The 13,239-nt window shown below is 43.1% G+C and overlaps 1 protein-coding gene across 2 annotated transcripts in view; it reads right to left on the bottom strand.

The window, feature by feature from the left end:
• The window catches only part of Mcad (Medium-chain acyl-CoA dehydrogenase), a 192,333-nt gene that overhangs the window by 117,066 nt on the left and 62,028 nt on the right, over positions 1–13,239 (bottom strand). Inside the window, exon 5 of one of the 2 annotated variants that reach the window (XM_075677417.1) lies at positions 9,794–9,894. The exons of the other annotated variant lie outside the window; for it this stretch is intronic. Within the exon in view, the coding sequence (XP_075533532.1) occupies positions 9,794–9,894 (101 nt within the window). The remainder of the gene's footprint in view (positions 1–9,793; positions 9,895–13,239) is intronic. 2 annotated transcript variants of the gene reach the window in all.

Below are 13,239 nucleotides of genomic sequence, written 5' to 3'. Positions count from 1 at the left end.
CAAATTGTTTCAATCGGTATTCACAAATCATAACTCAGACATACCTGCCTTAATTCATGTCTAACATTATTCAATTGGCGATATTACCATGTATATCAAATGTGTTTTGAATTTAATTTTGCACTCAAAAAAAAAAAAGATTTTGTGGCCCTGATGGCATTAACCCTTTGAGGGTCGATTGTTTTTTTCACCATATGCGACGGCTCAGGATCGATTTTTTTTTTATTGCAGATTCCAATTCTCCTTAGGGACTTATTTTGAAAAAAAATGTGCGTAATTTTTCTAGGGTGACCGTAAAGTGAGAAAAGATATTTTGTGTTGGTATATATGCACTTTTCATTCATGAACAACAACAATAAAAAAAGAAATAAACTTACAAGAATAAAAAAATGTGATGCATTGTTATACACATAGTTCAAGGCTTTGAAAATGCGCACACAAGAATATTTCGCAAGACTCAAATGTTCCTGCTCTTACACTAATATGTACATGCACAGCGTAATCGAACTGCGTAGGTGCACTCACTCAAGAAAACTGTGTGGTTGTGCGCCCGTCAAAAAAGCAAAGTAATCATCTTATGATCATCTTATCACCAAACAAAGGCAATTTTCGTGAGTCTCCAAAAAAAAAAAAAGCAACGGAAAGCATGCACGGCAGCATCCTTCCTATGTGTACCCCTGTGAGCACAATGAACAAGAAACAACTGGTCGCCCTTTGAGCAATTAGTAACGAGATAGCCATCAGTTTTGCAAGCGCAAGAAGCCGAAACCGCCGCCCGGCCACGCACCAATGCACGAGCAGTAGTATATAAACGCGCGGGAAAAAACTAGCTCTAAAACAAACCATGCAATGAAAACCGAGAGAGGGAGGCGCGCGAAAAGAAATTCCTTGTATTCCCACATAGTGGCAGCACATGACAGAAAAGAATAAGTTAGGAAATTGGCGCGCTTTTTAAACGTACAAACGGCACCATAAATATATGGCATCGACCATTTTGGACTTTTTCGTGGCGCCGTATATCTACATCATTGACCCTGAAAGGGTTAACACTTTTCTTCTTAGATATTGCACTTGGACTAGTCAGTATTTGACTAATTTTTAAAACTCTTTATCTACCTCGACAGTTCCTTTAGTTTGGAAATTGGCAAAAATTATTTTCACGTATAAATCCGGCAACAAGCTGTCATCATTCAACTATCGTCTGATTTCATTAATGTCTCAATGATGTAAACTTCTTGAACACATAATCTTTAAGCATATTATGGAGTTTCTTGAAAATAACATTTTGAGTGATTCCAAGCACAGTTTTCAATCACGGATTTAGTACAATAACTCAGCTCGTAGACTTCTTGCCTGACATTTCACATGCTCTCGGCACTGGAAATCAAATTAATGCCATTTTCATAGATTTTCCCAAGGCGTTCGAAACTGTTACCCACTCAAGGCTTCTCCATAAGCTTTTGTACTATACTTAATAACTCTTCCTTAGTTGACTGGATTGTCAGCGTTTTACATAACTGGTCCAAGTATGTTTCGCTTAATCCCTCAAACTTGTCTGTAGTAAATGTGTTGTCTGGAGTTCCCCAGGGTTCAGTGCTGGGGCCACTTTTGTTCTTATTGCGTACAAATGATTTCTTCAGTCCACAAAAATCCGCCTTTGTGCTGACGACTGTGTGCTGTGCAATGCAATTAACATTAATGTTGACCATATCTTCCACTTAACAATTCTTTTACAGAATTTTGCAAGGGGTGCGACAAATGGAAAATGAATATAAACTTTGTAAAAACAGTTTCTTTATCTTTCAGTACGCGCACTTCTATTTTTTTGTTTAATTTGTTTAATGGCTCTTCTCTTGAACGGGTGTCCGAATACAAGTACCTTGGCCTCATCTTCGCACCTAACACGTCGTGACCAAGGCACATTGAATACACATGCAATAAAGCAATAAAAACATAGGCCATCTAGATCGCACACTGCGAAAAGCTCCACGTGAAACAGAAGAGCTAACATATAAATCACTGATCCGACCCACTGTCGAATATGGCTGCCTGATCTGGAACCCTTATAAAGCATTTGACATTAACACCCTCGAATCAGTTCAAAAGAATGCAATCAGTTTCATATACCACCATTTTGACTGGAACTTCTCACCCTCATCTCACCTTGTTACACTAGGTCTACAACCTCTGTCCGAGCGGCGTGATTCTGAATGCCTTAAATTGTTGCACGATCTCATTAACACCCCACGCTACTCAATAACAAACAACTGTCTTCTGCTAAATTGAAACCTACTAGGAATAGCCACAAAATTAACCTTTCACGATTTCAACCACATACTAATCTACTCAAATACAGCTTCTTTCCTCGTACAACTAAAAAATGGAACTTACTACCAGGTGAAAATAGGTTGTTGCCTTTAGCGGAATTTTTGTATAAGTTAAATTGATTCATGCCGTGTTAATTATTACCTGTTGTATCTTTGATTTTCAAACAATCATGATTTCTAGGGTGTTGAAGTCGATTTGTGCAGTAAAATGTTTTGAAGTTATATCCAATGTACAAACCCACTGCTGCAATAGCCAAATTGGGCTGCAGAACATATAAACAAATAAATAAATAAGAAATCTGTCCATTTTTTTTGGTCATAATTCAGGATAATAGCATGGCACAGAAGGGGTTAATGACTTTATACAATAAGAGGACATCAGTACAACTGCAGCTAAGTGACCAAACTGCAGCTGAGATAATTATACTAGCTTGAAAAGTTGTTAGAGTACAAGGTGAGAAAATGATGTCTGTACATACTCATGACTTGCTTGTGCCATTCCATACCACTGTTCGAGTGAGGACGGGAAGAAAGGAAAATGGGGCACAGAAATCTTCTTTGAAAGCGTGCCCCGAGTGAGCCTGTCCAAGCAGAATTTCGGCGAGCCCAAGTGGACCGGTAGAATTTTAATGAGCCCGAGTACTAAAGAGCCAGGCTGAGTAGAATTTTGGCGAGTCCGAGTGAGCCTTAAGCAAAAAATATTCTTTTTTTTTTTTTTAGTGAGCCTAAGAGAGTTCTCATTATATTGCCGAGCCATGGGACTTGCTTTAGAAAAAGCCATCACTAAAATCGCTGCGACAGCAGGACAAGTTTAGCCAAGCACAGTGGTGGAAGCAGCCTTTTGGAGCAGCTTTTGAACAAAAAAACGATTGCAGTTTGGAGCAGTAATCTATGTTTTCGGAGCAGAAAATGTTGCTGTTTTGAGCAAGAAATTTACCACTTCGGAGCAGTAACTTGCTGCTCTGGTGAAAAGAGGAAAGCTCTGCATGCAGTTAATGAAAAAGACACTGCATAAGTCAGTACTTTCTCAAAAATTGCATTTATTATGTTATCCTAAGATGCAAGTCTTTTTCATCAACTTGCTGTTGGATTTCTTTTATTATATTTAAAAGGATAACGATAAATACAGATTTCACACTAATTCAAAGTTAATTCTGAATTTTCATAAAGAGTTAAAGGGATACCGAGCAGAACTTTTGCCGCCGAGATTTTTAGCTCAAATGAAACCTTGGGTGCTGAAATTGGTTGACACGGAGTTGTTCTCAGGCAGACATTAGCAGGAAATAATGAATTTCATGCATTTTTCACAAAATACCGCATCTAGCGGCCATGCCATTAGCTAGAAATGTTTCTGTGACTTTGTCTGTGCCGGCGTGCCAGCCATCGTCCGCATAGACGGTGCTGCAGTGAATGATGATGTCTCGACATCACAGTTGCTTGCAACGTGTTTTTGCAAGCAGAGCTTGTGCCCAAGTCTTCAAAATCACTGTTTCTGTTGTGTGCTGCTTTGTAATGTGATAAGTGAAGCACCTGGCACAACGCAGGAGAATGCCTCTACGCTGCTGCGTGCAAGGGGGCGAGAAAAGTCGGGTGAGACAAGCCATGTTACACCTTCCCGGTAGAGCCGAAGCTTTGAAGGATATGGATTTGCGCTGCGTGCCCCTCGTACTCAACATAGAGGCAAGGAGCAGAGCGCACAGACGTCAGGCAAGCGTAGGCTGCTCACCTCTGTTGCTGCCACAGTCTTGAGCAATAATTACTAGAGGGAACATGGGTGTCCACGCGAGCTGCAATGCTCGCATGGGCCAGCATGGGAACGATGGGAAGAGCATGGATTTCCCTAAGCGTCGTCCTTCTGGCTTCAAAGAACTTCGTGGCTTTGTAAACTCGTCATTTACAACAAAGTATAAACATTGTTAAAATTGTCCAACGGCAGGATTCAAACACACAGCCTCAAGCACAGAAACCCAATATTGAAACCATTACGTCCCAAATGCATGTGTCGACAACCGACATAAAACACCCTCATGAATTTATCATGGGCAAGCCAATGCATATAGACGCTTGGCTTGTTTCGATTTGGCCACCTCGACAACCTGAATGGTTGCAATTAGTAGCGATTGTGGATGTTCGCAGCGTCTTCTGCACTTTGCAAAGTATACACTGTTCTGAAATTTACCAAGGAATGTAAAATAAAACCAAGGAATGTGACCTTCTCCTGCAGGCTGACTCAGCGCACCATGTCCAAATGTAGCCAAAGTTTTCATCTGTTGTCATACAGCTTATAAAATGCTTAATAAATGAAGACAGCCTCTGTCAAGCAATTTCAACAAAGTAGGGGTTGTTACGTATTCCAACACAGCATGGGATTCGACTAGCTGGTGAGCTTCAGAAGTGAGCATGTTGGGTGCAGACCCCGCAGCTAATTGTGCAAGCCCATTCCAAGATGATGTGGAGTTACAGATAGATTAGCTGTGATTATTGTATTTTTTGAACGCCGAAAATTGGACCAGTTCTGCATGATTCAATATGTAACAGCCCAACATAGCACAAAGACACAAGTTGTGCTGTTAAATTTTGCATATATTCGCAATTGTGCTTACTTAACATATTAACTGCATTAAAAGACTGTAGGCAACACATGTAGAAGTGAAACTTAAATGCCCATAAGCTTGCCCACTGCTTTCCAGCTTACTTTTTCAAATTACAGCTTGTTTGTGTTGTACTCTATGCACTTCGCTTGTTTAATTATAGCACGTGCACTCATAGGCGGAAAGTTTTCATATTTCCGGTGTGGGCTGCAGCCCAACCAGCTTTTTGAACCCCATTATATATATATATATATATATATATATATATATATAATATGCACTTGAAGAAACTTTGTGTGACCTCGAAGAATTGATTGCTGAAGTGTCGGCGTTATATGAGTACTACCGTATTTACGCTCATAATGATCACACTTTTTTGTAAAAAAAAATTGCCACAAATCAGGGTGCAATCATTACGCGGGTTAAATTTCCCGCAAAAAGAATTTTTTTTTTCATCCCAAATTTGCTACGGAATGACAACAGTTCAACAAATAGGTGGCTGTCGCTGTATGTAGTGCGAGACAGCAAAAAAAAAATGGCGGCCGGCGGAGCAAGCCGAACGCACCGAACATGATTTTTTTTCTCGTGAGTATATTACGTGCATTGAAACAGTTTCTTCCGTATCAGTAATGAATAATATTGTTACTATCGGCAAGTTTGCGGCAATAACGTAGCCATGTCCACTTTGAGGGGACAGAAACAGATCGTGGGGGCGCTTAGCTGCAAGTGACACAGGAACACATGGCGGGCAGGCTGCGGAAACTGCGACATTTGTCTTCATTAATATCCTAATACGGCACATTTCCACTAAGGGTGGGCAAATATCTTAGCTGTGTTACAAGCATCGGCGTATGAACAGGGTACACTTCTAATGTATCAGTGTAAACGTGGCTGCTATCGTTGCTGCTCGCGATTGGTTGCGTGCCTACGAGTGCAGACACAAAGAATCGAAAGGCGCCTTTTTTTGTAGTTGTTGGCCACAACCATTATAAAGTCTACACATAATAAAGGCAAGTTTGGTTGTAGCTTTTTTTTTGTCGTGGAAGTGCAGAAAGTGATGAAAGGAATGAAATGGGGCATCTGCTTAAGAATGTTTGGTGCATGCAGACCGCTTGGTTTGTCTTGAAGAGTCGTTTGCGTAGCATTCGACAGACGGTAAGCGCGATCATTATTAGCTAGACTTGGCACACGACATATCTCTGCGAGCTGCTGCCTAGAGGACGTGTTCGAATAGGTCTCCTTTTACAGCTACGCAGTACTGAGTCCACTTAATCACATATTCAGTGGCTTTCTTGATGATTGATGCTGGAATTCTATGGCAGACATCTGTCGTCCTTGCCTTGAACTAATCTGAGGTGCGTCTTGATCAATTAAGCACGATCTTTCACATAATCACAAAAAGAAATTGAGTGGAGAGAGGTCAGGCGACCTAGCCGGCCAATTTACAGGCCCGTGCCTTCCAATCATTTGCGCATAAAAAGTTGCATCCTGCCAGTTTTGTGCTCGGCGGCTGCTATGTGCTGGTGCCCCATCTTGCTGATACCACAGAAGTGGAAGACGTGACAGCAGGACTTCGCTGAGAAACTCATACACCACTCCTTCAAGGACTTCATTCACGTAACGCTGTCCGGTCAGTGTGTGATTGTAGATGGGACCGATTATAGCACCGGCGTAAATTACAAACCTCACATTGAGCGACCACTCGTACTGGTGCCTCCAATAGTGGACATTATGCAAATTTATCTAGGCGTTCCTGTAAAAATTGGCTTCATCTGTGGTGGTACAAGTGAAAGGCCACCATTTAGAATCCTCCAAATTGATGACTTCAGAATTTGTACCTGGGCGGCCCCGTCCCGCACGCTAGCATGAGGCTTTGAGGCCATAAATGCTTGAACATCCGTGTGTAGGCTAGGACTCAAAGATGGAGTCCTACGCCGCTGTTTCTTGAAGCTGCCAGTTTGTCTCAGGTTTTCATCATTCCTGATAGTTAACGTGTTTGGTCTACCGCCACATGTCCATGACTGATATATATTTGCAGCCTTCCTCTTGTTGTCATTTGCCGAACCCAAGGCAAGGATCATGTTTACCTTCTGCTCATTAGAGAAAGACATGGAGACTGGGACGGAAAAAAACACACCATTAAACCTTTGCACTGACGTTGTCAATTCCCTTTTGTGGTGATAGGTTTTGTGGCCAAAAAAAAAAAAACAAAGATCCATGCACTTTATCTACGCTAAGACAACAGCTATCACAGCTTGTCTCCAACTAACACCAAACACAATGTGTTACTTCGGCCGGGGCGTGGCAGATAAGGAAGATAAGGAAGGATAAGGATCACGATGTTTTTCTTGATTTCCTTTATTTCGTTCTGGCTAACTCAGAGGGAGCCTGTACGAGGGCGCTGCTTTATGATGCGGGTGGGAGCCCAGTCATGTGGCACTCCCCATATTTCGCGGGGTTTATTTATCAGTTGGAAAAAAATGTATGCAATTAGTATTTCGCTGAAAATGCCGCAGTTAGATGTCCCTTGGCTGTGCCTACAAACCCTTCATTGACACTTTGATAATTAGGATAGTACGACTCGAGTTATATAATTAGTTGCAATTATCTAATTAAATCTCAGTGACGAAAAAACTGGTGGCAGCTACTCCACTGTACTGGAAACAATATGCACTAGGTTTTCTTCGAGTAACACACTGCTCTTTCTTTTAAATCTTGGTGCATAATAGTTAATTGGGACACCCTGTACATATTTATAACCTTTGTATGCAAGTGACGATGCTTCCATCCCTAATAAATGTTGTAAATTATTAGAAATGTTTTTTTTTTTCTTTCTTGAGTTGTTAGCATTGCTTACTGGAAAGAGAAGCAATACTGAGACACACATCATTCACGTGCATTTCACACGCCGTATATAAAAGGCTCTGCCGAAGGGGTCACTGAAGTCTATAGTTTTCATGGTCAAAAAAGCACGCAAAGCAATTTGAAGCTAGGTGAACATACAGCAACACATTCATTCTCTAGGCATAGGCTATCCATACCTTTAGAAATAATTTTTAATTGGCTAACACCATCTTTTTCAAAAATATAATAAAAATTGTACTTTGTGTATATCTCTGTGTATATTTAAATGTATTGTGAATGTGCGTGGTGTTTATAGTGTAAATTTAAAACAATGAGGCAGCCGCCGCTAGTGCTTCTAATGCGCTTGTCCTCCTATTGTCAGGATTTGCAGAAATAAAGCGAAAGTATGAATTAAAAGCCCTGCATGTCCACGCCAACAATGATGCAGTAAGCTATTAACCCCAGTAAAATTTCAAGTGAAAAGGTCAAGGAAATTTAAAGGAAACCTCAAATGACGTGGGTGACAAAGCTCTGGTAATGGCACTTTAGGAGTGTGTGTGTGTGTGCGTGTGTGTGTGTGTGTGTGTGTGTGTGTGTGTGTGTGTGGGTGGGTGGGTGGGTGGGTGGGTGGGTGGGGGATGGGGCTTCTGCATTGTCGAGGGGAGGGGGGGCTCAGCCCCCTTTCTTCGCCCCCCCCCCCCGCAAACTCCGGAGGGGACTCGGGCCCCGGAGTCGGCGCCTGTGTGTGCACGAATTATTAAATGGAAAGCAGACGCTTGATGCACTGATCCAGATGACCATAGAGCATCCTTTTTCTGTGATAGGTAATGATGTATTAAAATCAGTTACGCTTCAGCTTGTCTCACAGTAATGAAAAGCTACGTGTACGAACCCAGTGATGTAATGTCTCCTGTTTTGCCATCAGTTGCGAGTTACTTTAATCAAGCTGATTAGCAACAGTGGTCAAATAAAGCACGTCTCAGGAGCTTGGTAGAAGTTGGATTGCACAACATTTTGATGGGACACACCATCAAAATGTGCAATCCAACATCTAGTATGCTATACCGACACGCAAATGTCTTCAATCTCAGGAGCCGACATGATTACAAGGGGATCTATCTTTGTCAGGGTTATTACAGATGCCCATAAGGATAAAGACGGGCAGCTTCTGCACACCGATATACACTACACTGTCAAGGTATGCAATTTAGTAAAGCAATGAGCACGGCTACTTGGTGCACATTCATGACCGCATCATGACTGATCGTCCACTTTTTGTTCCTTATGTTCATCCATTATTTCTGCCACCAGAGTAACACTAAACACAATACAATCATGAATGTATGCAACTTCAGTTTGACCGAGTTTGTGCACTGCCATGGAGACTCTTAACATCACTGCTCGGTTGATATTCAATGCTCGGTGGCATTTCTATCTAGTCTATTTTTCTGCCAATACAAGTTCTTGTACGCCTTGAAACACCTGTACTCACGTATCTTATATAAGCACTTAGTCAAAACTGCAATGATGATCCAAAGAAAAGGGTTAAAACAATACAACTATACCACATTTGCCGTAATGTCATTCGGCAAAAGGACTTTGGCTAGATATGGTTGCAACCCCCCCCCCCCCCCCCCCCTTAAAAGAAGTGTGTTGATGTGCGCGGCAGTTCTGGTTCTGCATAAGATGTAGTTCAATATGTTGCATTGTCTCATGTTCATTCAGTGAAACATGAATCTGTGGCACTATGAGGGCTGGATGGAGTTGGTGAAATTTTAGCACACTGCAGGCAATACACACTGGTGCACCAGTTTCCAATGCAAATGAGTGGCACAGGTACAATAAGGGCAACAGCCTGCTGAGCACACACAAGGCCGTCTATGGTCAGCGCCAAGCTTATTCCAAGTTTTCTCTCGTCAACAGAAGACTGCATCTGCTTGGCTGGCACTGCTCTATGGACATGGCTAGACCATTGCTGCACAGCTTGTCACACGCACTGCCTGTGATACGGGAATGCGCTGCACACATTACCCCAAGGTCTGTTGCTTCAAGAATGGTTTTGATGCCCGAGCAGCCGTATGCAATCTCCTCTGTCACCAGACAGTGGCTGAAGAGGCTTAGACCGGAGCCACCTGGCAGGAAAAAGAGGGCAGTCCTTCAAACACCGCAGGCATCTCAATTTTCTCAATCACACTGCTTAGTATGGCCAGGGTGTCAAGCAAATTTCTTTTCTTAAATTCCCAGACTTTTCCAGGTTTTCTCCGACTTCCGCCAAGAAAATTCCATCACTAAAAAAAAAAAAACATTGTAAGATAGAAACTGGTTTTTCAACACAATTTTTCTTTCAATATGTCCAAAAGATCAGGCAATTCAGAAGAAACAAAACTTGGGGGAAAATTTGTAGCTTACACCAGCAGCAGATCTAACAGCCTCTTGCTGTGTCTTGCAGTTCAGAGCGATATCTACTCAGAAAAGTGACAGACTCATGACAACCCTGAGTCCAGTATACCATGTACTGAGCAATTAACTATTCCTATCACACCTCAGGCATGTCTTAGATGACCAGTGCAATACCTACATCCTCCTCCTTAGCCCTATGCACTGACTAGTACATCTTCAACCAGCCTCTTCAAGCATAACTTGTTCACACTCTGTTAACCCCAAACGCATACCTCAGGCAAGCTTCAATAACACATTAGTTGTTTCGTGTGATGGTTTCAATAAGCTCACATTTCTTCCCTCACAACAACAAGGTGTGCTTTGGCTTTTTGAGCATTGGCAAGCTGATACAAAAGAATGTCGCCTCTTTATCATCAGGTCCCACCAATCTCTGCATCTTAAGAAGGGGGAATTGCCACTTAGACAAGGAGTGGGAGTTGGAGGACGTTTGAATTCAGTAACACGGCATGCAAACACATCTGATTGTAACGGACCGGCACTTTTATATGCAAAGGGCCACTGACTTGTTTCCTAAATGTGGTCTATGGTTGTTCTGTGCAAATTCAACTGGAAGCTTTACAGCAGCATGCAAGGTTTTCTTCACTTGCGCACTCTGCAATCACACAGGTGAATTTGTTGAGATTTTCACTGCCAGCTAGCCGGACAGATGCTGAATATATGTATTTCATATAAGCTGCTGCCAGTAAAGCATGCAAACATAATCTCTGCAGCTTACTCAAAACATAGCGACAGTTGGGTTTGCAAAGATACGCAATACAACATCCAAACTTTTGAGCATTTTTATGATTTTTGCTTAAGCAGAAGGTGATCAAGTAAACAATCGAATGAACTTTGTCAAGTAAGACAAAAAGGCAGCAATAAATGTTTTAGCAGTATATTATATTGCTGTCTGGCAAAAAGCTGCCGGTGTCATGCACACCTATCCACTAAAGTTTTACAGAGAAAACAATGACAAAACTCAAAATTTGTATTTCTTGCTTCAAGCATCCAGCCAACTGAAGAGTTCACTTTGCACTTAAAAGCCAACAACAAATAAATTTTAATTTGCCGAAAGTGGCTGTAAATCGGTAGCATAAACTATTGAAACAATCTTGACAAATCTGTACGACTGCTAATAATCTAATTTTCCCATTAGCAGCCTTAACATGGCACCTAAGCGGATAATCGGCACACCTAGTGATTAACGGATATGACGTAGGCCTAAATACTAACACATCGCCACCACAATATTTTCAGTGCAGTACGGGCACACGCGGGCAGCGCCTTCCACATTGAGGAGTCATGCATGCTAGGTCACGCGTCACTTCCGGCAAGTGTTAATGGCAGCGTTTGTTTCAGTTTTACTATCAAAAATGTTCTCTTGAGATTTTTTAATGACACTTCCACTCCTGTTTCAAACAGTGCACAGAGACTGCTATACATCTACACTATCTAGAAATACGTTTTTACATGGTCAAACATTTTGTTGCAGCGAGTCGGGCCTATGCAGTGTACCTATGCCAGGCATCAAGGCCACAAAAGACAAGCATTTCGTTTCTAAATTCTAAAAACTTGTGTGGGCAAGTCCAGTTAAAGTTATGTGGCTAGATTATCACTTACAACATTGTGTGAGCAGATAGTGTCCCATGAGATCGAATGAAATGCCTTGCAGGGCATTAGAAATTTTGACCACTGTTATGGTCGGGCTCTATGAGACGCGCAATGATGCTGCAACAAAATTGAAATAGTACAGCAACTGTATACAAAGACCACTTACAAAGCAAAATTATTTTAAAGGTAAGGTGGCACTAAATGAGCACACATCTCCTCCTCCAGCACGGCCACGGCTGGTCACATACGCGGCTCACACGCCTTGTAAATAATCTGTGGCGAGTGCACAGTCTGGGCGAGATGACTGGTGGCGTCATGTGCGCTGTCTTTTTGCATGCCCAGTGTTGGATGTCGTGTCATCTGTAAGGGGTTTTGCAGGGGGACCGACCACCTCACGCTTAGCGAGCCACTGCGTCAGCCATCTAGCGCGCAGCTGCGCATGCGCTCAGGCCACCAAAGGGGGGCCCAGTTGGCAGAAACCATTTCCGGCAGCACGCCACACTGCACACCCCAGGCCGGTATGGGAATCAAAAGGCTCCCCCGCCACAGGCGAAACAGGGGCGCCGCTGGCATGTCACTGCGAGAGCAAAGGCTCCCTGGAACACACTGCTCAAACACGCACAAGCACTAGGGACCACTCCTTGGCTTAGCGTCCGGAAAGGATCAACACAAGGTACGCACTAGTTATATGTGCAAAGGAACCGTACGCGAGCTCATGTCTGACACCCAAAGGGGCCGGCGGACGGGAGGAAAATGTGTACGTATGAGAGATCTCGCCCGCACTCGTGAAGCGGACAGCAGCCAGTCAGTCACCTGCTGGTGATGCGAGCGCCCCTCACCACAAACCACCGCGAGTGGAAAAGGGATAGGTGCTCGGACAACAGAACCAGTGAATGCCCGTGCAAAGGCGCTGGGGACCTCAATCCCCACATCCTCCTTTCCTTAATTACCCCCCTACAAATCTGTTGAAGCAGCTGGTAGTGGCCTATGCACCAAAGACAACTGAGCTTGAAGCTTTTTGGGGCTAAGAAATTAAGGTCTTCCATCGCGCGTACATACTTGTACTCCTGAAGCGACTTGCCAGGAGCTTGTGTACAGAGCTCAAGCTCTTGCCGCATCCTACTCTTCTAGTCGGCTGTCATTCACAGCCACCACTTGGGGCAGCTATATGTGAATTGCTTAGGCCGCTCGCAGTCAGCGTCGACAAAACAGACGAGTGCTCAAAAGGTGCACCACTGGGCACCCCCGAATGTAGTCCAAAGGGAGACAGGTGAGCGAAATTAGTGGCTGCTGTGCTGTAATCCCCACAGGGGGCCGCAGCCGGCCACTGGTTTTGGCTGCTTATTGGCATAGTAGCCAGTGGGCTAAAGTTGGAGAGGGCTAAGGCCCCATTTCTGAGTTGCGCTCTGTAAACTCTAAAGGGAACC

The sequence above is a fragment of the Dermacentor variabilis genome, unplaced genomic scaffold, assembly GCF_050947875.1.
Source record: "Dermacentor variabilis isolate Ectoservices unplaced genomic scaffold, ASM5094787v1 scaffold_13, whole genome shotgun sequence".
In the NCBI taxonomy this organism is placed as follows: domain Eukaryota; kingdom Metazoa; phylum Arthropoda; class Arachnida; order Ixodida; family Ixodidae; genus Dermacentor; species Dermacentor variabilis.
Note: the sequence above shows the minus strand (reverse complement) of the source record. Positions and strands in the feature narration are given on the sequence as shown.